The sequence below is a fragment of the Chelonia mydas genome, chromosome 2 (assembly GCF_015237465.2).
Source record: "Chelonia mydas isolate rCheMyd1 chromosome 2, rCheMyd1.pri.v2, whole genome shotgun sequence".
NCBI classification, from domain to species: domain Eukaryota; kingdom Metazoa; phylum Chordata; order Testudines; family Cheloniidae; genus Chelonia; species Chelonia mydas.
Window position 1 is genome coordinate 228831973 of NC_057850.1, and position 22103 is coordinate 228854075.

The 22103-nt window shown below is 44.8% G+C and overlaps 1 protein-coding gene across 2 annotated transcripts in view; it reads left to right on the forward strand.

The window, feature by feature from the left end:
• The window catches only part of LOC102938683 (amyloid beta precursor protein binding family B member 1 interacting protein), a 104132-nt gene that overhangs the window by 76131 nt on the left and 5898 nt on the right, over positions 1–22103 (forward strand). For both annotated transcript variants that reach the window (XR_006289077.1, XM_007058482.4), the window contains exons 11-12: positions 12740–12838; positions 13337–13454. Coding sequence is in view for 1 of the 2 variants with exons in the window: in XM_007058482.4 (XP_007058544.1) it covers positions 12740–12838; positions 13337–13454 (217 nt within the window). In the remaining variant the exon portion in view is untranslated. The remainder of the gene's footprint in view (positions 1–12739; positions 12839–13336; positions 13455–22103) is intronic.

A 22103-nucleotide genomic window follows, 5' to 3' on the forward strand; every position in this document is an offset into this window, starting at 1 on the left:
CCACTGTACTCCAAGTGGAGGGGTGAGCCCATGGCGCAGGGCCAGAACTGTGAGGTGCCTTGTGGCTTGATGCATCTAGAGCACTAGATGGCCTTAACCGGGTCTAGATTACTAGCTAAAATAATAGAGATTCAGAAATCAGAACATATCTGGTAACACTGACATGGCAGAAGATACGGATTCTTCTTCTACAGCTCTAATGGGCCTGTGGTGCTAACAAGAGCTGCTACCAAACAATGGTTAGTCAACCTGAAAGACAATAAGAAGCAGATACACAGCAAAGTGCCATTTTTAATTTTTCTCTTCCGGTTATAGCTGCATTTTAATGGACTTGTTATCCAAAAAAGAAGTATCTGTCCAATTTCAAGTGTTTGCCAATTTACACATGGCCAAAGTACAAATAATTCGTATGAATCAGACTGATTTTCTGTTCGCAGATTTAAATGATTAATACAGTTCAGCAGTTTAGATAATGCAGTTCTCCACAAACCACTTTGGCAAAGTCACTTCCTTTCTGTCCCTCACTTTCCCCATCTCTAAAGTGGGTATAATTACATTTGCCTCCTTTGGAAAGCACTTTGAGATTAACTAATGCAGTGGTTCTCAACTGATTGCACATTGTGGGCTGCATATGTGGCCCACAATATGTTACCTGGGCTGCAGTGGCCGGGTGGCCGAGTAGCGGCAGCCCTGACCCTGACCCTTGCTGCGCCGGGTGGCCAGCTGCCCACTCCGGATCCCATGGGGCCAGCAGGCCAACCCCGGTCTCCACCACACAGCTGCCCCGGACCCCAACCATGTGGGGTGGGCCAGCTGCTCATCCTGGATGCCTGCCGCGTCGCTGCCCCTGACCCCACCATGCGGCGCCGGCTGGCAGTCCTGCACCCAGACCCCAGAGTTCAGGTGGCCGGTCAGCTGTTCCATACCCCTGCCAGGCGGGATAGACCGGCCTCTGGTCTTGGACCCCTGCCACGCAGCAGCCCTGGACCTCATGGGGCTGCGTGGCATCCCCGACCCCCGCCACGCAGGGCAGGCCAGCAGCTCTGGACCCTGGAGCTCGAAGGGCCAGCCAGGAGCCCTGGATCCCCAACCCTGCAGGGCTCGCCAGCAGCCACAACCCCAGACTCCCACCGCACGAGGCGGGCCAGCAGCCCTGACCCCACTGCGCTGGGTGGCGGGGCAGCCTGGCTGGACCCCGCCACGCCAGGCAGCAGGACAGCTGGGAACCCTGTGGACTCCACCATATGGGGCCGGGTGGCTGCCCCGGAGCTCTCTGAGCCGGGCGGCTCCCCCAGACCCCAGAGATCACAGGACGGGGCAGCTGCCCTGGACCCCGGAGCTCGCAGGGCAGGCCAGCTGCCCCGGATCCTGAAGCTCACAGGGCAGGCCAGCTGCCCCAGTCCCCATGGGGCCCACTGGCAGCACCAGACTCCCGACCCCATGGGGCCCCCAGCAGCCTTGACCCTGGACTCCCGCCACGTAGGGCAGGCCAGCAGCCCCAACCTGGACCCCATCCCTGCCACGCTGGGCAGAAGGATAGCCCGGCTGGATCCCTCTGCACTGGTAGTGGAGCAGCTCAGACACCCTCGTGCTGGGCAGCTGAGAGCCCCGGACCCCAGGCACACAGGGCAGAGCTGGGCTGCAGCTGTGTGCTAATTGGACCGTGGGTTGAGGACCGCTGAACTCATGAAAAGCGCTATATCAGAGCTAGGTATTATTATTATCCAGAAAACACATGCACACTTAATGGAGAAAAGAGAAATAGTTCAATCTGCTTTTAAAATGAGTTGAAGTTGGTTCCCTGTAAAAGACTTCAAAGCTGTTGTGAGCATATTTAACTGCCACAGTGCATCTGTATAACATTCAAAGTGGGTGAAAGTGGTCAAAATTAGTATCTGACTAATGTACGTGCTTTCTAGACATTTTATTCGCTTTGCAAGTAGGTGAAAATGAAGTCCATCAGGAAAATGATTTTTAGAGTGCTCAGCAATGTTTTTAATAATTCACATCACTGTGAGAACTTTATAACCCAGTGTGCTATCATTTGTGACAAAAAAAAAATTTATACTACAAATTATCACTGTTGCACTAACATATTTATTAAACTAAAATACCTTGGATGTATGAAGTTAACATCTTGTGCCTCTGTATCACTTACTGTGGTGGTGGGGGAGGGGAAAAACCAATAGTGAAAGCCTGACAGGAAGGGGTTTATGCATCATAAATTTGTGTTTGAAATATCTTTTACTTAAAAATGTTTGCTATAGGGTCTTTAAAGTATACTAGCAATGTAACAGAATAAGCATCATATCCACACAGCCCTATTATGGGTAAGGAGAAATGTGGTCTATGTTACTGTTATTGGTCTTCATTTTTATTCTAATATGTTTTCGGGGGCTGGGACATGTGGTAGGTTCCTGACTGGAACAGTTTTACACTTTATTGTGGCATTCTTGAAACTGGCAATTGCAGTGGTTGAAAGAGGCCTAAACGTAGATGGTCTGCAAATTTTAAACTGTTGCTGTATAGGGGGAAATAGTGGCCAATAGAGCCAAGTTCTACCACATCCTTCCTCTTTTACTTTCAGCCATTGCCAGTATGATGGGGCTGAGGATGGTGGTTGTTTGAGTGCAGGGGGTTGTGGGAAAGAAAGGAACAACACTGTGGTGTGTTCTGTATAACTTCAGTCAGTTGCCCTACATGGCAAGCACTGCACTGCTGTCACACTCCCACACAGCTGCAAGCCAACTCAAGTATCGATTCCTCTAGATGCATTTAGGATGTAGTTGCAAAACCAGAGATCTCATTAACTCTGGTCCTGTTGCATGTAGCTCTTTCTTATCTCTCACTGTCTGTAAGACCTAGGGACAGGCCTAAACAAGTGCGTTCTCTGGACTGCGAGCCTCCATATACTCCTGCTGTGAGCAGAAGTGTAACCTTTCTAACTGTCTAGAATTGTGGTTGACCGTTGGGCTGTTTTTAGGTTGAGTGGATGCTGGTGACATATCAAAGTGTGAAGATGGGAGTAGAGCTGTCACAAAGTTTATATTGGTGAACTGCTCCTCTCCTAGTTAGGTTAAGTATTAATGTGCAAATGTTCTAGGTGAGATTATCTTGCAGGGGGCTACTTGTACTGAGTTGCCAAAGGAGAACAAACCATCTTAGAGAGTCATCACTGACTAATCACAACAAGAGATGTCTTTCATTCTGTGACTGAGTGTCCAAGATGAATTAATGGAAAGGAAGTCTTGTGCATACATTCAGGTGCAATGATGACAGTGGAATTAACCTGTAAGTGAAAGGAGAGTATTTTTTGGATAATTGATTCCTCCAGACCTTATTTTAGTAAGATATGGGCTACCGTATTGGTTTCACATCCACACCTTTTAAGCTTATGCTCACACATACTTCAAAGATATTGAAAGGGCCCATTGTTCATGCAAAGGAGGTGAATGGTTAACAGAACAGCCTGTGATAAAGCTACATAAAACAACATGAATGTTAGTTTTGAAGAAAGCACATACATACACCCTACTCCCACCCAAAAAACAACCCCAAAACATCATTGAGCCATCTTACCAGATGACTAGATCCAAGCAACAGAACTAGTACCTGACTCCAGAGATCCTCCCCCACAATACCAATGTGATGAAGTATTCCGTGAAAGAAATCTTGCTTTCTTTTATTTTATGATCTCATGTTTCTTTAGGGATGGAAGGGATCTCAAGAGACGATTAAGGCAAGGAACAGAGTTTCTTACCATCTTCCTGTGTATATGTGTATGATTGTCAAGTGTTTCTGGAAAGGGAAGGTGGAAATTCTATCAAAGGAGGATGTGCCCCTTTAATTATAACCTCTTATGTTCCGAGAATCTTTTCTGATAGAACAGTGATGAGTTGTGAATGCTGCATTAAACTGCTGCATTAAACATGCTTTAGCCCTGAGCACAGAGGAAGCTATTCCTTTCAGTGATATTTTTTTTCCATTTGAACCATTAAGATACCTCAGGAGATAATGAAGGTAAAAGCTAGTTGACCAGTATCTTAGAGGTTTCTCAAGAGCACTGCTCAGTGTCTTCTAGTGAACGAGAGAACATTTTGTTTAGCTTATTCAGAAGTTTCCTATCAGGATGATTCAGAAAGAGTCGGAGGCAATGGAACAAATAGCTACTTCCTAATGCCCACTTCTATTAGACAGAGACAAACCCAGCTGGGCTTGTCTAACTGAAAGGAGCCCAGGTGGCTAATCAGCATCTACCAGAAAGCTGAAGTCACATTTAGCTGCTTCTGTCAATTCCTGAGCAATAAACTGGAACTAACGTCTTTTGGAACCCTAGGAAGATAGCGCTGGGTAGGGAAAGGGCTCTGCCGAGGCTTATGGGTAGAGTCAGCATGTATCCTCAGGCATTTGAGGAACCATAAAGCTTGAAAGATTTTTTTTCTCCTCTTACCCACTTGGCCTATGCTGGGTCATAACTCTCAATAAAATGAGACTAACCACTGGAACAGGCCTTTTATGTGTGAACCAGGCGTCCCATCAGGCCTCCGTTCCTTAAAGGAAAAGTTACACATAAGAAAAACAACACAACCTATTAAAAAATAAAACCTCAGAAGGAAGCAAACCCTTGGAGGAGCTGCACATCTAAGCATGCGGATAATTCCATCTTGCTCAACTAACCATTACTTAACGCAGGCCAAAATTTAAAGGGCGTCAGACCTTTTCCCTTTTGAGGCCAAATGGGGGTAGTGCACATTTTAATTCTAATCCTTGGCTCTCCTTTCATATCAAAGGCAGGGTGCTGGTGTTAGCAGTCCCTCTCCAAAGAATCCAACAATAATAAAACAGCCTCTGGCTGCCCATGCATATGACAGAACACTAATGGTACGATCCAAGGAAGCTCTCCTGATCTCCAATACAGACGACAAAAGGGATGCACAGCCAGCTGGAAAGAAAGATTTCATTCAAACCTGTATCCAAACGAGGATACCTCTCCTATTGCCATGCAGAGTGTGGCAGAAAGAACAAACCCCACAGTAGCACAGCTTTCCAAACCACCCGCTTTTCTTGACAGCTCTGGCTACTCAGAAATGAAGGGGAAGCAAAAACTTCTGCTCATACTTCTCCAGGAAGTCAATTTTCAGCAACCACTGGAAGAAGTTACCTCTCACACCTGTAGTGAGTGCACAAGCCAAGACTGTCCAGCACCATGTGGGATAGCAGCTATACAATATAAATATAAAGCAGCTGTCCCTAAAATATGGCTCTCCTATTACATTATCTGGGAATTGCATTGGGAACAGCATGTACATCATCATCATTCATTTTGTACTGTTAGGTTGAAACTAAGGCTGTAAGCGATTTAAAAAAAGTAAACATGATTAATCATGCAGTTAAAAAAATTAATCACAATTAATCACCCTGTTAATAATAGAATACCAATTATTTAAATATCTTTGGATGTTTTCTACATTTTCAAAGATAATTATTTCAATTACAATACAGAATACAAAGTGTACAGTGCTCACTTTATATTTATTTTTGATTATAAATATTGCACTGTAAAAAAACAGAAGAAATAGTATTTTTCAGTTCACCTCATACAAGTACTGTAATACAATCTCTTTATCATGAAAGTTGAACTTACAAATATAGAACTATGTACAAAAAAATAACTGCATTCAAATCAAAACAATATAAAACTTCAGAGCCTACAAGTCCACTCAGTCCTATTTCAGCCAATTGCTCAGACAAACAAGTTTGGTTACAATTTGCAGGAGATAAAGCTGCCCGCTTCTGTTTACAATGTCACCTGCAAGTGACAACAAGTATTCGCATGGCACTGTTGTAACCGGCATAGCAAGATATTTATGTGCCAGATGCGCTGAAGATTCATCTGTCCCTTCATGCTTCAACTACCATTCCAGAGGACATGTGTCCATGCTAATGATGGGTTGTGCTTGATAATGATGCAAAGCAGAGCGGACTGACGCATGTTCATTTTCATCATCTGAGTCAGATGCCACCAGCAGAAGGTTGATTTTCTTTATTGGTGGTTCAAGTTCTGTAGTTTCCGTATCTGAGTGTTGTTCTATTAAGACTTCTGAAAGCATGCTCCACACCTGGCTCATCCCTCTCCAATTTTGGACGGCACTTCAGATTCTTAAACCTTGGGTCCAGTGCTATAGCTATTTTTAGAAATCTTACATTGGTACCTTCTTTGCATTTTGTAAAATCTGCTGTGAAAGTGTTCTTAAAACAAACGTACTTGGTCATAATCCGAGACTGCTATAACATGAAATATATGGCAGAATGCAAGTAGAACAGGAGACACACAATTCTCCCCCCAAGAAGTTCAGTCACAAATTTAATTAATGAATTAGTTTTTTAATGAGCATTATCAGCACGGAAGCATGTTCTCTGGAATGGTGGCTGAAGCATGAAGGGGCATACGAATGTTTAGCATATCTGGCACATAAATACTTTGCAACGTCAGCTACAAAAGTGCCATGCTAACACCTGTTCTCACTTTCAGGTGACATTGTAAATAAGAAGCAGGCAGAAGTATCTTCCATGAATGTAAACAAACTTGTTTGTCTGAGCGATTGGCTGAACAAGAAGTAGGACGGAGTGGACTTGTAGGCTCTAAAGATTTACATTGTTTTGCTTCTGAGTGCAGTTATGTAACAAAAAAACCCCTACCTTTGTAAGTTACATTTTCACGATAAAGAGATTGCACTAGAGTACTTGTATGAGATTAACTGAAAAATACTATTTCTTTTGTTTATCATTTGTACAGAGCAAATATTTGTAATATAAAGTGAGCACTGTGCACTTTGTATTCTGTGTTGTAATAGAAATCAATATATTTGAAAATGTAGAAAAACATCCAAAAATATTTAATAAATTTCAGTTGGTATTCTATTGTTTAACAGTGCGATTAATCGCGATTACTTTTTTTAATCACAATTAATTTTTTGAGTTAATCGTGTGAGTTAACTGTGATTAATCAACAGCCCTAGTTGAAACCGTTCCAAAGCCAGAGGAACCCACTTTGGCAAGAAAGGTCAGTTCATCTCCTTGGTGGAATTTTCCATTGTATTTAACAGAAACTTTGAACATTATAGATTTAGTGGGGTGTGTGAGTGTGTGTGTGTGTGTGTATTCGCCAGTCCTGGAGCCGGTTATCTCATGCCATGATGAAAAATCCTTCAAAGCAGACAAATAGCAAGGTAATCTATATGCAAATTGACTGGTTTAGTCAATCTGATGTGTCTGTGACTGAGTGAATTTAATTATGGTTTATTGGTGCTGGTTTTGCTTGAGTAATCTGAAGGTAATGGTGCATAATGCTGAATTAATCTAGGATGAAACAAAATGGTTTCCTGGGGATAAACTGAGACAAGGGCATCATCATACTCCATTTCTGCAGCTGGGTACATTTTCCCTTGTAGCCCATCTAGCTAAGCTTTCTTGGTATCTCAGGAGTCTGCCACGTCTCTCTCAGATCTCTAATGTTCCCAAGAATTTTAGGGCCAAATTCTCTGCTCAATTTCTATAATGGAGTTACTCCAGCAGATAATTTGGTTCTTAGTTTGACCCACTGCTGGTTCTCTCCTCTCCCACACCGAACATATCCCCTCACAGATGCCTATAAAGTATACACTGTATAGGACACCCTTTTAAAAATGTAAACGTGAGAAGTAAGTGCATTTGAGAGATAAGATGATATGAGAGAGTCATAGAAAGGAAATGAAAAGGATACAGAACAAGAGAGCATTTTTGTCTTTTCACCTGAAACAACTTAATCCTTTAGAATCAGCATTTCAGGTGAGTATTTAAATTAAAATCAGGCCTCCGCCAGTAACCTGAAGGAAGCAAATGTAAAAAGATTATTTATTTATTAATAAGCTGTTTCAGAGATGTAGGGAAACAGGGCCCTGCACTGAAGAGCTCACAATCTAAGTAAGTGTGTAAGTTTTTGCAGGATTGGTGCCTAAACAATATAGAGCGAGGAAAGGGATATAATAAATGCTTTTTCTTTTCTCTGCAAAGGTATTCTCTTTAGTTAACAGGAACTATCGATTTTTAAAAAAAATAGCTACACCAAAACGATTGCTTCAGTCACTTGGGAAGTGTAGGTGAGAAGCAGAAGTACCTTATGGCGATGCAGTCGTTGTTTTAGGTAAGCAGATTCTCTGCACACCGTAGGTAAATCAGGCAAGCCTCCAGGCTGGTATTCTGGTTGCAGGGAATATGTGGAGTCAGAATGTAACTGAATTTAGAAGCAATTAGCCACACTTTTATCTCAGTTTTCTGGGTGTCCAACTTGATACTTTGGGGTTGATTTTCCAAAGTGTTGAGCACCCACCACTTCCATTGATTCCAGTTGTAGCAGATGCTCAGCATTTCTGAAAACCACTCCTCAAGGGATATCAAAATGGGCACCTAAAAAACACAAAGGTACCCAAAATCAATAGCCACTTCTGGCATTTCTGGCCTTACTCCAAAGCCATCAGTTTGTGGATCAGTGCTCAGTTTTGTAGACAGTATCACCTCCCAGAAACTTTGGGTAACTAGCTTTACAGAGTTTTGGGCAAGGAAGTCAATGAGATACCTGAATAGATCTATAGCTTACTTTTCATTTTCATGGTTGGAAGAAGATGAAGAAAGATAACATGTTATTGAGAGATTCTCTCTCTCACACACACACACACTCACTCTTGTTTAGGCATTAGGCACAAACCATAGAACCCACATCTTTCAGTTCCTGTTTCACTGTAGGCTTTCAGTGTGTTCTATCTTGTTTTCTTTAGGCATAAGGTTTTACTTTATACTTTAAATTCATCTGCACACAATGTTTTTGGTTTTGCTAGGCTTCTTGAAAAATAAGTTCTTTATATTCAAGTGTTTCCTTATTCTTTATCTATTCAAATAATGCTTGGGAGGGACACAGTGTGTTACATGACACTTGGAAAGAAGCCAAAGGGTTGGAGTGGAGAACTGAGGGTCAGGGCCTGGGTTCTATTCCTGACCCTTTTACCGGTTTTCTGGCTGACCTTTGGCAAGTCCCTGAAAGACCTAATTTTCAAAGGGAGAACCTGCAGCTCTCTCTGATTTCATGTGAAATTTCAACACTTCTGAAAATCAAGCCCTTAGCCAATACGTGCTTCAGTTTCCCCATCTGTAAAATGGTGCTAATACTACCTCCCCACCGTTATTACGCACTGTGAGATCTATGGGAGAAGTGCTATAGAAATATAGTGCATTGAAATGTAATAAAATCTGTTACAGATTATTTTGCAGGCCCTATATTAGCAGAGTGGGTTTCTGTGGCTTTTAACATAAAGCCTGAATTCCCTTTTTGCTTCTTTGGAGTTTGCTTGGATGTTATCACTTTTCACTGGACCTATGGATTCTGAGGTGCTGCTTTTTGAATTGTTGTCCTTTGTAATTCACTTGATTGCTGGAAGTTTCCAAGGAAAAGGGAAATAAACCTCTTCAGAGAAGAAAGATGTTTTTGCTTTGCCATCTGATCATTGCAGTGAGCTTTCCGAAACACAGTGTGCACTGAGCCTGGAGGTGTGTGTGCTGGGTAACGCTGTGAGGCATTCTTGAGGCTGAGTCTCTCTCAGTTCTCTTGTACAGTATGGCTCTTCATCCCCCCTAAACTACGGCAATGCTTAGCTGGCAGTCATGCTACTTCCTTTTCAGCATTGTTGATTCCAGTGAGAAAGCTTCTCTCAGTGTTTGTCCAAGTTATTTGGGTTAAGTACAAATTTCCTTTCAGGAAGTTCTCACAAGTGATATTAAATGTGGTATTTGAAAAACTGAGGGAGACTCACAGGATCATCGAACTGCTGTTCATTTTGGTGGGAAGAGAGGACCCTCTCTCTCATCGTATGTGCAGTGTGCCGGGACATTTGGTAGCATCGTCATCCGCCAGTGCTATAAAACCTTTGAAAAGTATTTGATGCCATCTGCTGGACTGAACAGAATATTACAAGTCAGACCAAAAATTCCCTGGTATCTTGTGAAACAAGCATCAGGAGTTGAAATTATCCATATGCCCATTCTAGCCCCTCCGTATGAGAGGGGCTCTGGTCTGGAGATGTTCTTCACACCAGGCAACTGAATTGGACCTTGGATGTTCTGAGTTGGAGTTCCCCAGGATAAACAACCAACAGTGCACTTGGATAAAACCAGTGAAATAAGCCAGTGATAATGTCTTTGTAACCCTTTTGTCAGCAGTTGTCAGCAGCAAAAATGGCCAGGTTCAAATATCTAGGGGTTCTTCCTAGAATTAACCAATACTACCACAAGCTTGAACCCCTACCCAGAAAACTGGGAAAACTAAATATTGCCTCTGTGCACCCTTAACTGGCAATATTTCCCCTCTGACATGCACCAACTTTGTGTATAAAACAAAGAAAATGTTATTGGGGGAAAGGAATACAGCATTAATTTGGGGAAACACAACAACATAAGTTATTCATACGTTTATACGAGTAGTAGGTAAAACACTCACCCACAGTCTCTTTGGCAGTAATCCTTTGCCTCAATTTCCCCACCTGCTGATGTGAACACCCGATGGACAAATGTCCCTTTAACACCTCACTTTCTCACTAGTGCACCCCATATACCCCACCCACTCATGGGTTTTGGCGTTTTTTTTGGTCAGTGATTAGTCCTGGAGTGTGGGAGTACAGTCAGGCAGACTCATCTCTGGCCTCAAGAAGGAAGTACTGCCTTAGTACTACCTCTGCATCATATCTTATCAGGATGCAGGTCCTCGGACTCCAAACCCAGCAATAGTGACTGCTGCTCTAGAGGTGCTATGTAGGTGCCAGACAGAGGTCCTTACGAGAGTGAACTCAGTTCTATCATTGCACTGTGGAAGAGGTTCAGTGACAAACAGGGTGACCAGACAGCAAGTGTGAAAAATCGGGACGGGAGTAGGGGGTAATAGGAGCCTATATAAGAAAAAGACCCAAAAATCGGGACTGTCCCTGTAAAATCGGGACATCTGGTCACCCTAGTGACAAAGGACCCTAGAGCACAGTCCCGGCCACAAGAGATTTACTTCTCACAAGGTAAGAACCCTGTGTGACTAGCTGTACTGCCCAGCTGTGCAATAGTTTGGGGTTATGGCAACGCCTATCAGGGCATATTAAGTACAGTTTTATGCCCTTTTGTCACACACTGTGGTAACATTTAATTTCCCCCTACATCCAGCACTTTGGTTGTTTTGGTTAAAATTAATTAAAGTTCACACTGGGAGGGCGGATGGATAACATAAGGTCTGCTCATCCTGTCTCGTCTCCTTGTTCACCAATAGATGGTAGCAGAAATCTTCTGCCCTAGAGTTTCAGAGCTGCCCAGGTTTACATCCTACTCTACTGTAGCATTGAAGGCTAGTTCCTTCAAAGTCTAAAATCAATAGGTGCAATTTTCAGGCAAGCAGTCGGACTGAAATTTGTAGCAGACTCTGAACTGTAGGGATATATCAGTGTTGAGCAGTAGCAGTAAGAGTTCCAAAACCAGTTCAAAGAATCAAAGGATTTAAGTGCCCTGGAAAAAGTGATTACTTTTGGTGGTGTTGCATTATGTATAAATCTATAGCTACAATAGGATGAAATTTTGCACCCATGTTGGTGAGAGGTACTACAGATAAAGGGGCATAGAACAAAAACTTGGAGTAATAGCGTAGAGCTAACTCACAGGAAGACAATGAGTCTAAAGACAAAAATCTGTTTCAGCTGAAGATCTGTGCTTACCCAAATTGAATGTGCTCTTTAGAAATGATAATTCCCCTCTATTCGACATTGGTGAGGCCTCATCTGGAGTACTGTGTCCAGTTTTGGGCCCCACACTACAAGAAGGACGTGGATAAATTGGAGAGAGTCCAGCGAAGGGCAACAAAAATGATTAGGGGTCTGGAACGCATGACTTATGAGGAGAGGCTGAGGGAACTGGGATTGTTTAGTCTGCAGAAGAGAAGAATGAGGGGGGATTTGATAGCTGCTTTCAACTACCTGAGAGGTGGTTCCAGAGAGGATGGTTCTAGACTATTCTCAGTGGTAGAAGAGGACAGGACAATGAGTAATGGTCTCAAGTTGCAGTGGGGGAGGTTTAGGTTGGATATTAGGAAAAACTTTTTCACTAGGAGGGTGGTGAAACACTGGAATGCGTTACCTAGGGAGGTGGTAGAATCTCCTTCCTTGGAAGTTTTTAAGGTCAGGCTTGACAAAGCCTTGGCTGGGATGATTTGATTGGGGATTGGTCCTGCTTTGAGCAGGGGGTTGGACTAGATGACCTCCTGAGGTCCCTTCCAACCCTGATATTCTATGATTCTATGATAATCATGTTGTATTTTCAGGCTGGATGTGTTACAGATTGCAACAGACTTCCTCTGTTCACATATTGAGCGCTAGGCACTGAACCATGACATTTCTAGACTTTATTGACCTGTAGGTCACATTTTAGTTTTCTAAAACTCAGGTATTTACATTGCAGACATCTCTTACAACCTGTTACATCTGTTATAAGCAAATGCTACAAACGTTAATCCCTACGTGCTGCAGTTTTTGATTTCATTTTTTACACACTGATAATTGTCATCTTCATGTTAACGTGCTCTAGAAAGGCAGTGTTCCCATTGCAATCACCATATGGGGCTTTGACTTTTTTACATTTTGCCTGATATACGTAGGTTTCTAACTGCAAGAATTATTCATTCCAGCATCCCCAGATTCAAAAGGAGTCACAATATATCAAGTATTTATGCTGTGATGACCAATGGACTCTACAGCAGTGGGTAACAGGAATCAGAATTGCCAAGGTGAGAATGAAGACCATTTTCTTCTCTCCCCCCTGTCCCAACTCCCTCAACTAACTGGCTGTCATCAAGGCTCAGTGCATCCAGTCAGTGTACGGTAAGTAGCTTGATCCTAGCTTCTGTAACTGCCACTGTTTCTTGCTGTGGGATGACACCAAATAGACATCCCCCATGCTTCCCCGGTGCCCCTTTACAAAGTGCTTTGACGCATACGGTGCTATAGTATTATTTTAAGCACTTATCTTGCATTGAGTGGATCCTAGGGCAGAATCCCACTGAAATCAATAGGGTGCAGGGATCAGTAGACTCTATGCAGGTGCAGGGATTCTCCCTGGCATGTCCCAGTACAGATTCAGGCTCACTATTTGTAGAAATAGCTGCTTTCTAACAAAATTTGGGAAAGGGTTCAAAAAAATGCAGCTCACAGCAAATGTGTGTTTGGACATGCAGACAGTTGCGTTGACTCTGCTCCAGGATTAAAGGTGCGCTTTATTTCCCCAGTATGGCAAGACACTGTATGATAACTACAAACGTGCAGTACAGAGGGCCAGCTTGGCCTCTGGATGGGCAAACCTGGCGACTGTGAAACCAGCTGTCACTGCAGGATCATCCTTGACAGGTATCTACACTGTTTGACCTGATTAAACCTTAGGCAAGAGTGCTGAGGATTTTCTGTCCCATAAGCTTAGTAATAAGACTTTTTGTTCTGGCCCACAATTGTAATCCATAGCCATGAGATACTGCTACAGGAAATAAATTCACATCTTCAAACATAAGTCACCAAGAGCAGAATAGAATTAACATGCATTCCTGGCACATTGAATAGAATGTTTTTTGGTGGCTTCCATATATAGGTTCCCCTTCACTATGCCTCATCTTGACTAAATGGCCAAGATCCTGTAGTCTCTCATTCAGAGAAAGACATGTTCATCATCTCTACACTGTCACTCTTGGAACGTTTGCTCCAGTGGGCTTTCCTGAGGATGATGCTGTTGTCACTCCAAGAAGTGATCAGGACAGCAGTGAGCCGCTCTAACTAAAAATCAGAATGAGATAAGGAAGAGAACACTATTTCCATCACAACGTGGGACAAGAGGCCCCAGAGTCTTTAGCAAACTCATCTTCACTACAGGACAGTCACAAAGGGGGAGCATGGGGGCGATTTTTAACTTACATCTGTTAGTAGATCTGTTGCTTTCTGTTGCCCATTTATCACTGTAGAGCAGCATTTCCCAAACTGTGGCGGGCTCAGGGGATTGTGAGGGTACAAAGGGTCATAAGACATTAAAAGTGTGTGGGGGGGAGATGGGGGTGTGGAGAGAAAATGCAAGAAAGCCAGAATATGTTCCAGTTGAAGTACCTCCTGTCCCAGGGAGCTGGCTGGGCTCGGCTTTCCATGCCGGGCATTGTGATCCCATGCACCAAGGACGAGGTCACAGTGCCACTCAGATTAGGCCTGGCTGCCCTGCTGTCAGAGAGGGCCCCTGTGTACCAGGGGCCAGGTCGCAATGCCTCAAGTGTGGAAAATTGATGCTAGCTGTCCCTATGGGCCAGGAGCTACTGCTGCAGGGTGAGTGGGGGGGAGGCTGGGTCTCACTCTGCAATTCACACACACATGGACCTGCCACCCCTTAGTGGCAACACCCAACCACCCTTCCTCCTGGGCTTCCCACACCCATCTTTGTGCTTTTAATTTTCCCCAAAATACCCAAACCAAAGCAAAAAAACCCAAAAAACAAGCCACACCTCTGACTCCTGGGGATCTCTTTGACATAGATGAGCCCCCCAAAGGTGGAGGTGTACCCTGAAGAAGTTTGCTGAAGAGGCATAACAGGGTATGACAATAATAGTAACCTGCACAACTATTTTTACTTCACACATTTGAAATATATTTTATTTGTTATGAAAAGTGTTCTGGGCCCCCTTTAAATAATTACAATACCCAATGCCTTTAAAACTAGTTAAAATCAAATTAAACAAACTGTCCCCACCCCACCAGTATTGTCACCTTCCACATTCCCCCATCACAACACTAAATAAATAATAAAATCATCCCACTCCAGAATTCTCCAGATACCTTCCCCAGGCCTTACCTGCCCTCGCCCCAAATGCCTGGGGGGAGCAGCATGCCTGGAAAAGTTCAGGTTCCTGGCGACCAGCAAAGGGACTGAGTTCCAAAGTCAAGGGGAACTCCCAACCAGCGGCTCCATGTGAGAGGCATGGGACGGCTTCTGGAGGGGTGGCGGATTGACTCAGATTTGATGTTTTGATGGGGAGTGACTGACTTCAGTAGGTTTCCATGCAAGTGCAGGAATCCATGCTAGGAGATCCCAGAACAGGAGCAGGGCTTACTTGAGCATATGCACGTCTATGGTTTTGACCATTGACAAGAATCTAGGCATAGGTCATAATAGGTGATCACACAACACACTGCGGTCTCTCACAGCAGAAGGATAGCTGTCTTCTAGTCCAGTGGTTTTGAAACTACAGGTTGTGAGCCATTACTGGGTTGCAGAATGTAAGGCACTGGGTCACGGCGACTCTGGTCAGCACTGCTGACTGGGCCGTTAAAAGTCCCATCAGCGGTGCTGCCTGGCTAAGGCAGGCTAGTTCTTACCTGCTCTGACACCGTGCTGTGCCCTGGAAGCGGCCAGCATCAGGTCCGGCTACTAGGCAGGGGGGCTGCAGGGCTCCACGTGCTGCCCCTGCCCCGAGCACTCCTATTGGCCAGGAACCAGCCAATGGGAGCTGGGGGGGGGGAAGCGGTGCCTGCAGGCAAGAGCTGCACGGAGCCGCTTGCGCGCCTCCGCCTAGGAGCCAGACCTGCTGCTGGCCTCTTCTGGGGCACAGTGTGGTCCGTGGTGCCAGGGCAGGCAGGAAGCCTTCCTTAGCACCACCGCTGCGCCACTGACCGGGAGCCACCCGAAGTAAGCCCGCACCCCAACCCCGTGCCCCAATCCCCTGCCCCAGCCTTGAGCCCCCCCCGCAACCTGGAGCCTATTCCTGTACTCCAAATCCCTCATCCCTGGCCCCATTCGAGCCTGCACCCCCAGCCCAGAGCCCTGACCCCCTTTCGCACCCCAACCTCCTACCCCAGCCCAGAGCCCCTTCCTGCACCCGAAACCCCTCATCCCTGGCCCCACTCCAGAGCCTGCACCCCCCAGCCCAGAGCTCTGACCCCTCCTGCACCCCAACCTCCTGCCCTAGCTCAGAGCCCCCTCCCACACCTGGAACCCCTCATTCCTGGCCCCACCCTGGAGCCATCACCCCTGCACCCCAACCCCCTGCTCCAGCCCTGAGCCCCTCCCACACCCCAAACCGCTCATCCCCAGCTCAGTTGGGTCACAGGCATCAACAATTTTCTTCAACTGGGTCGCCAGAAAAGAAGTTTGAAAACCACAGTTCTAGACTATACATGGAACCTGAATGTGTGTGAGGGGGGAGAAGCTTTGATAATTTAAATTATTATTTCAGTGGGAGCCAGGGGTACTCGGGGATTTTAAATCATGGGAGGGTTTTTTTATATTTATATGGATGTGTGTGTGCAAATTATATACACAAACAAACACATAGTGGAACACAATCAAAATACAAATGACCTATAGTGGTGATACTGATTAATTTCATACATTATAACATGTTCAAATATAGAATAGAAGCAGTAAATCAAGCGAACACTTCCACTGCCTATTAATCTGAAAGACTGGCTCATATTAAATGGTCATATACCTGTTGAAAGATGTTATTAACTGATATCACTGTAGACTTATCGATTGAGGGTTATTAACATTCTAGCGCAGGTGGGTTATTGGGACTATACATACACTCTGCTAGCATCTATCACACGAGGCCAGTGGTCCCCAGCGCGGTGCCCGCGGGTGCCATGGCGCCTGCCTGGGCATTTATGTGCGCCCGCCTACGGACAAGGGAGCACTTCCGCCGGACAACCCGCCGCCGAGGAGCGCAGCCGCTGGACAACCAGCTGCCGAAATGCCGCCCAGAAGCGGCAACGCCAAGAAGCGTCGCCGCTGAAATGCCACCATTTCGGCGGCTGGTCGTCCGGTGCCCGCCACACTCTCTTCTGGGAACATGAATATGCTATTGCAACAGAGAGGTTGGGGGACCACTGCACTAGCCCAACATAAAATAGAGCAAATTAGATGTGGCCAGAACTTAGTCTCCCCCTGTCCCCCCTTCCTTTTTATCATATGGAATGTCTAACAATGATCAGCTGCTGGCTGACATTCTAAAATGGGGCGGAATATTTTTTCAAACTGCCATTCACAATATTGGCTGGAATTAATAGCAGCGCTCTACAAGCCTGCACTAACACGAGAGGGAGTTTTGTTTCATCAGCCTCGATAACCGCTGAAGCATTGCTCAGATGGCAGGTGGAGCTTCCTGTTCTCACATCTCATTTGTAGCATGTATGGTGATCGGAACGTTGTGGCCAACGTTTGAGGTATCTGCAAACACCCAAAGTGCAGAGTCTGTGGTTTTTTAAGGGTCCTTTGTGCCAAAGTAATCTCATGCAATATGTTGTTTTCATCTCTGTCTTGCTACATTAATCTTCATATGGCTGAACGCACAGTGTATAGTTTTGCCAACACATCAGGGTGTTCAAAAGACCAAGGCTGCTGCTGTTCCCTGTGCAAGGGGCCTGTTGCTATACAGGACATTTTGTATTCTATTTTGGACAAAAATTTGCCAATTTAAAAAACTGTTAATAATTTTGTCTGAACATTGGAAAGACTATAAAACAAAATTAGAGAGAAGGCAGCATGGAATTACTCTGGATTTTCACTGGTGTAATGGAACATGCTTTAGCTGGCTGTCCTTGTGTATAGCAGGTTGGGGATCAAGTGCCAAATGGTGCCCTTAAGTCTTGTGCCATTTGGAAAATAGAGACAGAGCCATTAATGCCAGGAGGCATTGGCAGGGGGTTTCTATTTAGCTATTCCCTGACTTCCTGATTATATCATTTTGCCAGACAGGTCCACTGTGCGGAGAGGGCCAGGATACAGCGCCCTACATCTATCCACCCTCTCCCCTTCTAAGGTCAGCAGAACTGGAGATTAGAACATTTTTGACCAGACTGACCCAAAAGCTCTCACTGTTTGTGAATTGTTCTTCAGTGCCATTCACGGAAAGACTACACACACCAAGTAGGGAAAATGTGTCCCCCCAGCTAAGCAGCTGGATTATGGATCCCAGCTGGTCCACCAATCTCTCTGCAGGCTGCTTGCACCCACTGACTTGTACCTAGTGGCCCACATGATTGATTGTATCAGCTTATGGAAGTTCCTTGTTGAATTTTTAACAAACATTGAATATAGTGCCCATTATCAGCATGGCACGTGGAATTAAGTAGATTTATTTCAATGAATACATAAAAAGCAGAGACCCCAGGCCAAGTTCTACCCTGACTTGCATCATGTGTAGCCGTAGTGAAGTCAATGGCACAGCAGAGTTTGGTCTTTCTTCTCTGTTAAAGCTGTGTGATCTGTAAATCTTCTAATCAAGTCATTTACTGTTAATACTTGGAACTTTGCACATCATATTCATAGCACCTATTTCAGAGGTGGGCAAACTACGGCCCGCGGGACCGTCCTGCCCAGCCCCTGAGCTCCCGGCCGGGGAGGCTAGTCCCCGGCTCCTCCTCCCCTGTAGCTACGCCGCTTGCACCCGCCCACCTCCCAGGCTTTCCAATAAGCCTGTCCTGCCGCCGGCATGGTAAGGGGGTGGGGGCGCTGGATAAGGGGGCAGGAGGTCCCGTCGGGCAGTCAGGGAACAGGGGGTGGTTGGATGGGGTGGAGGTTTGGGGCGGGGTGGTCAGGAGATAGGGAGTGGGGGAATTGGATAGGGGGTGGGGTCCCTGGGGGTCAGGGTCCTGGGCGGGGGACAGGGAGCAGGGGGGTTTGGATAGGGGGGGTGGGGGTCCTGGGGGGGCAGTTAGGGACGGAGTCCCAGGAGGAGGCGGTCAGGGGACAAGGGGGGGGTTGGATGGGTCAGGGGTCCTGGGGGGCCTGTCAGGAGGTGGGGGTGTGAATAGGGTTGGGGTAGTCAGGGGACAGGGAGTGGGGGGGGCGTGGATAGGGGTTGGGGTCCCGGGGGGGGGCAGTTAGGAGACAAGGAGCAGGAGGGGTTGGATGGGTCTAGGGTTCTGAGGGGGGCAGTCGGGGGGCAGACTGTTTGGGGGGCACAGCTTTCCCTACCCGGTCCTCCATACCGTTTCGCAACCCCGATGTGGCCCTCGGGCCGAAAAGTTTGCCCACCCCGACCTATTTGCTAAATGGACAAATGCAGCAATTTTATTTGCACATGCCAGGACTAAAAACATCTGTGCTCAGACATGTATTACAGGATATTCAGTGCTCATTAAAACCCTGATCCAAGAAGCACTTGAGCACAAGTAGTCTCACCAACTGGTCCTGTGGTTAAAGTGACACACATTTAACTGCTCTGGTGGACTAGGTCTTACATTGGCTGTTTGATAAATTATGGCCAGCTAGTTACATGGTTTCAGTTAGCAAAGAAATCACAGTTCAGTGCTTTCCGATGCAGAAATAACTGTCATATGGCAGCGGTTCTCAACCTTTTTCTTTCTGAGGCCCCCCACCAACATGCTATAAAAAGTCCACAGCCCACCTGTGCCACAATGACTGTTTTTCTTCATATAAAAGCCAGGGCCGGCACTAAGGGGTAGCAAGCAGGGCAATTGCCTGGGGCCCCATGCCACAGGGGTCCCTGTGAGGCTAAGTTGCTCAGGCTTCAGCTTCAGCCCCAGGTGGCAGGGCTCAAGCCCTGGGCTTCAGCCCCACATAGCAGGACTTCACCTTTCTGCTCTGGGCCCCAGCTAGACTAATACTGGCCCTGCTTGGCGGACCCCCTGAAACCTGCTTGCGGCCCCAGACCCCTGAATGCATCTGATGAGGTGAGCTGTAGCTCACGAAAGCTTATGCTCAAATAAATGAGTTAGTCTCTAAGGTGCCACAAGTCCTCCTTTTCTTTTTGCGGATACAGACTAACATGGCTGCTACTCTGAAACCTGTCACTGTCATAGAGTATCGTGTAGATTTTCTAGAAGATTTAGAGCCTGTGAATCCACAACTACACTTAACTTCAACGGGAGCACCTCTGAGAATCACATCCTTATTTTCCAGCCAGTTTTCTGCGCCTTACATTGTTAGAGAATCTGCTGTAGCAATAGCAGGGACTGATGTTTCTCGTGATGTAAGCACAGGATATGGAAATTGTAGATCATATCTTATTTCTTCAACTGAAAATGTAATCCATAAAGATGCTATAACTCTGAAAGGCCTTTCTTCCATCTTCATTGGGTCTCAGCATAGTAAATTACACTAAGAAAACTAGACTATTTATTGAGGTTCAGAAATTTATGCATCAGATAGATGCATAAAGTAGACATACCTCCTCTTGTTCAAAGAGGTATGTCTACTTCTTTCACGTGTTGCAGTTTCCAAAGGCCCCAGACTAAACTGGAGAGTTCGTTTAATCCATCCTAGACTATAAAGTTTGTTTTTTCTAGTAACCACAAGCTCTGTTTTGTCATCATTCGGTTTAGCAACACTGACATTTCTACGCAGTCCCTTACACAACACTGATAGCATGCAAAACTCTTCCAGGGTTTTAATTTAGTCAGCTAGCAAACATTTACTACTCTGCAGTGTATTCGGTTTCACAAGCCTCCCATAACTCCCTCCAAGAGAAAATACAAAGATTCAGAGCTGTGAACTAAGTTAATAATGAAAAGTAGGGCTGTCAGGCAATTAAAAAAATGTATTATGATTAATCACGGTGTTAAACAACAATAGAATACCAATTATTTTAAATATTTGTGGATATTTACTACATTTTCAAATATATTAATTTCAATTACAACACAGAATACAAAGTCTACAGTGCTCACTTTATATTTATTTTTAATTACAAATATTTGCACTGTAAAAAACAAAAAAAATGTATTTTTCAGTTCACCTCATACAAGAATTGTAGTGCAATTTCTTTATTACGAAAATGGAACTTACTAATGTAGAATTATGTACAAAAAAACGTGCATTCAAAAATAAAACAATGTAAAACTTTCGAGCCTGCAAGTCCACTCAGTCCTACTTCTTGGTCAGCCAGTTTACTCAGACAATCAAGGTTAGTTACAATTAGAAGGAAATAATGCTGCCTGCTTTTTGTTTACAATGTCACCTGAAAGTGAGAACAGGCGTTCGCATGACACTGTTGTAGCTGGTGTTGGAAGATATTTACATGCCAGATGCACTAAAGATTCATATGTCCCTTCATGCTTCAGTGACCATTCCAGAGGACATACTTCCATGGTGATGATGGGTTCTGCTTGATAACAATCCAAAGCAGTGCGGACTGACACATGTTCATTTTCATCATCTGAGTCAGATGCCACAAGCAGAAGACTGATTTTCTTTTTTGGTCATTTGGGTTCTGTAGTTTCTGCATCAAAGTGTTGCTTTTCTAAAAGCATTCTCCATAGCTCGTCCCTCTCAGATTTTGGATGGCACTTCAGATTCTTAAACCTTGTTTCGAGTGTTGTAGCTATTTTTAGAAATCTCACATTGGTACCTTCTTTGCATTTTGTCAAATCTACTGTGAAAATGTTCTTAAAACGAACATGTGCTGGGTCATCATCTGAGACTGCTATAACATGAAATATATGCAGAATGCAGGTGAAACAGAGCAGGAGACATACAATTCTCCCCCCAAGGAGTGCAGTCACAAATTTAATTGACGCATTCTTTTTTTAACGAGCCTCATCAGCATGGAAGCATGTCCTCTGGAATGGTGGCCGAAGCATGGAAGGGGCATACGAATGTTTAGCATATCTGGCATGTAAATACCTTGCAACGCCCGCTACAAAAGTGCCATGCGAATGCCTGTTCTCACTTTCAGGTGACACTGTAAATAAGAAGCAGGCAGCTTTATCTCCCGTCAATGTAAACAAACTTGTTTGTCTTAGCAATTGGCAGAATAAGAAGTAGGACGGAGTGGACTTGTAGGCACTAAAGTTTTACACTGTTTTGTTTTTGAGTGCAGTTATGTAACCAAAAAAAAATCTGCATTTATAAATTACACTTTCACGATAAAGAGATTGCACTTCAGTACTTGTATGAGGTGAACTGAAAAATACTATTTCTTTTATCATTTTTACAGTGCAAATATTTGTAATCAAAAATAATAATATAAAGTGAGCACTGTGCACTTTTTATTCTGTGTTGTAATT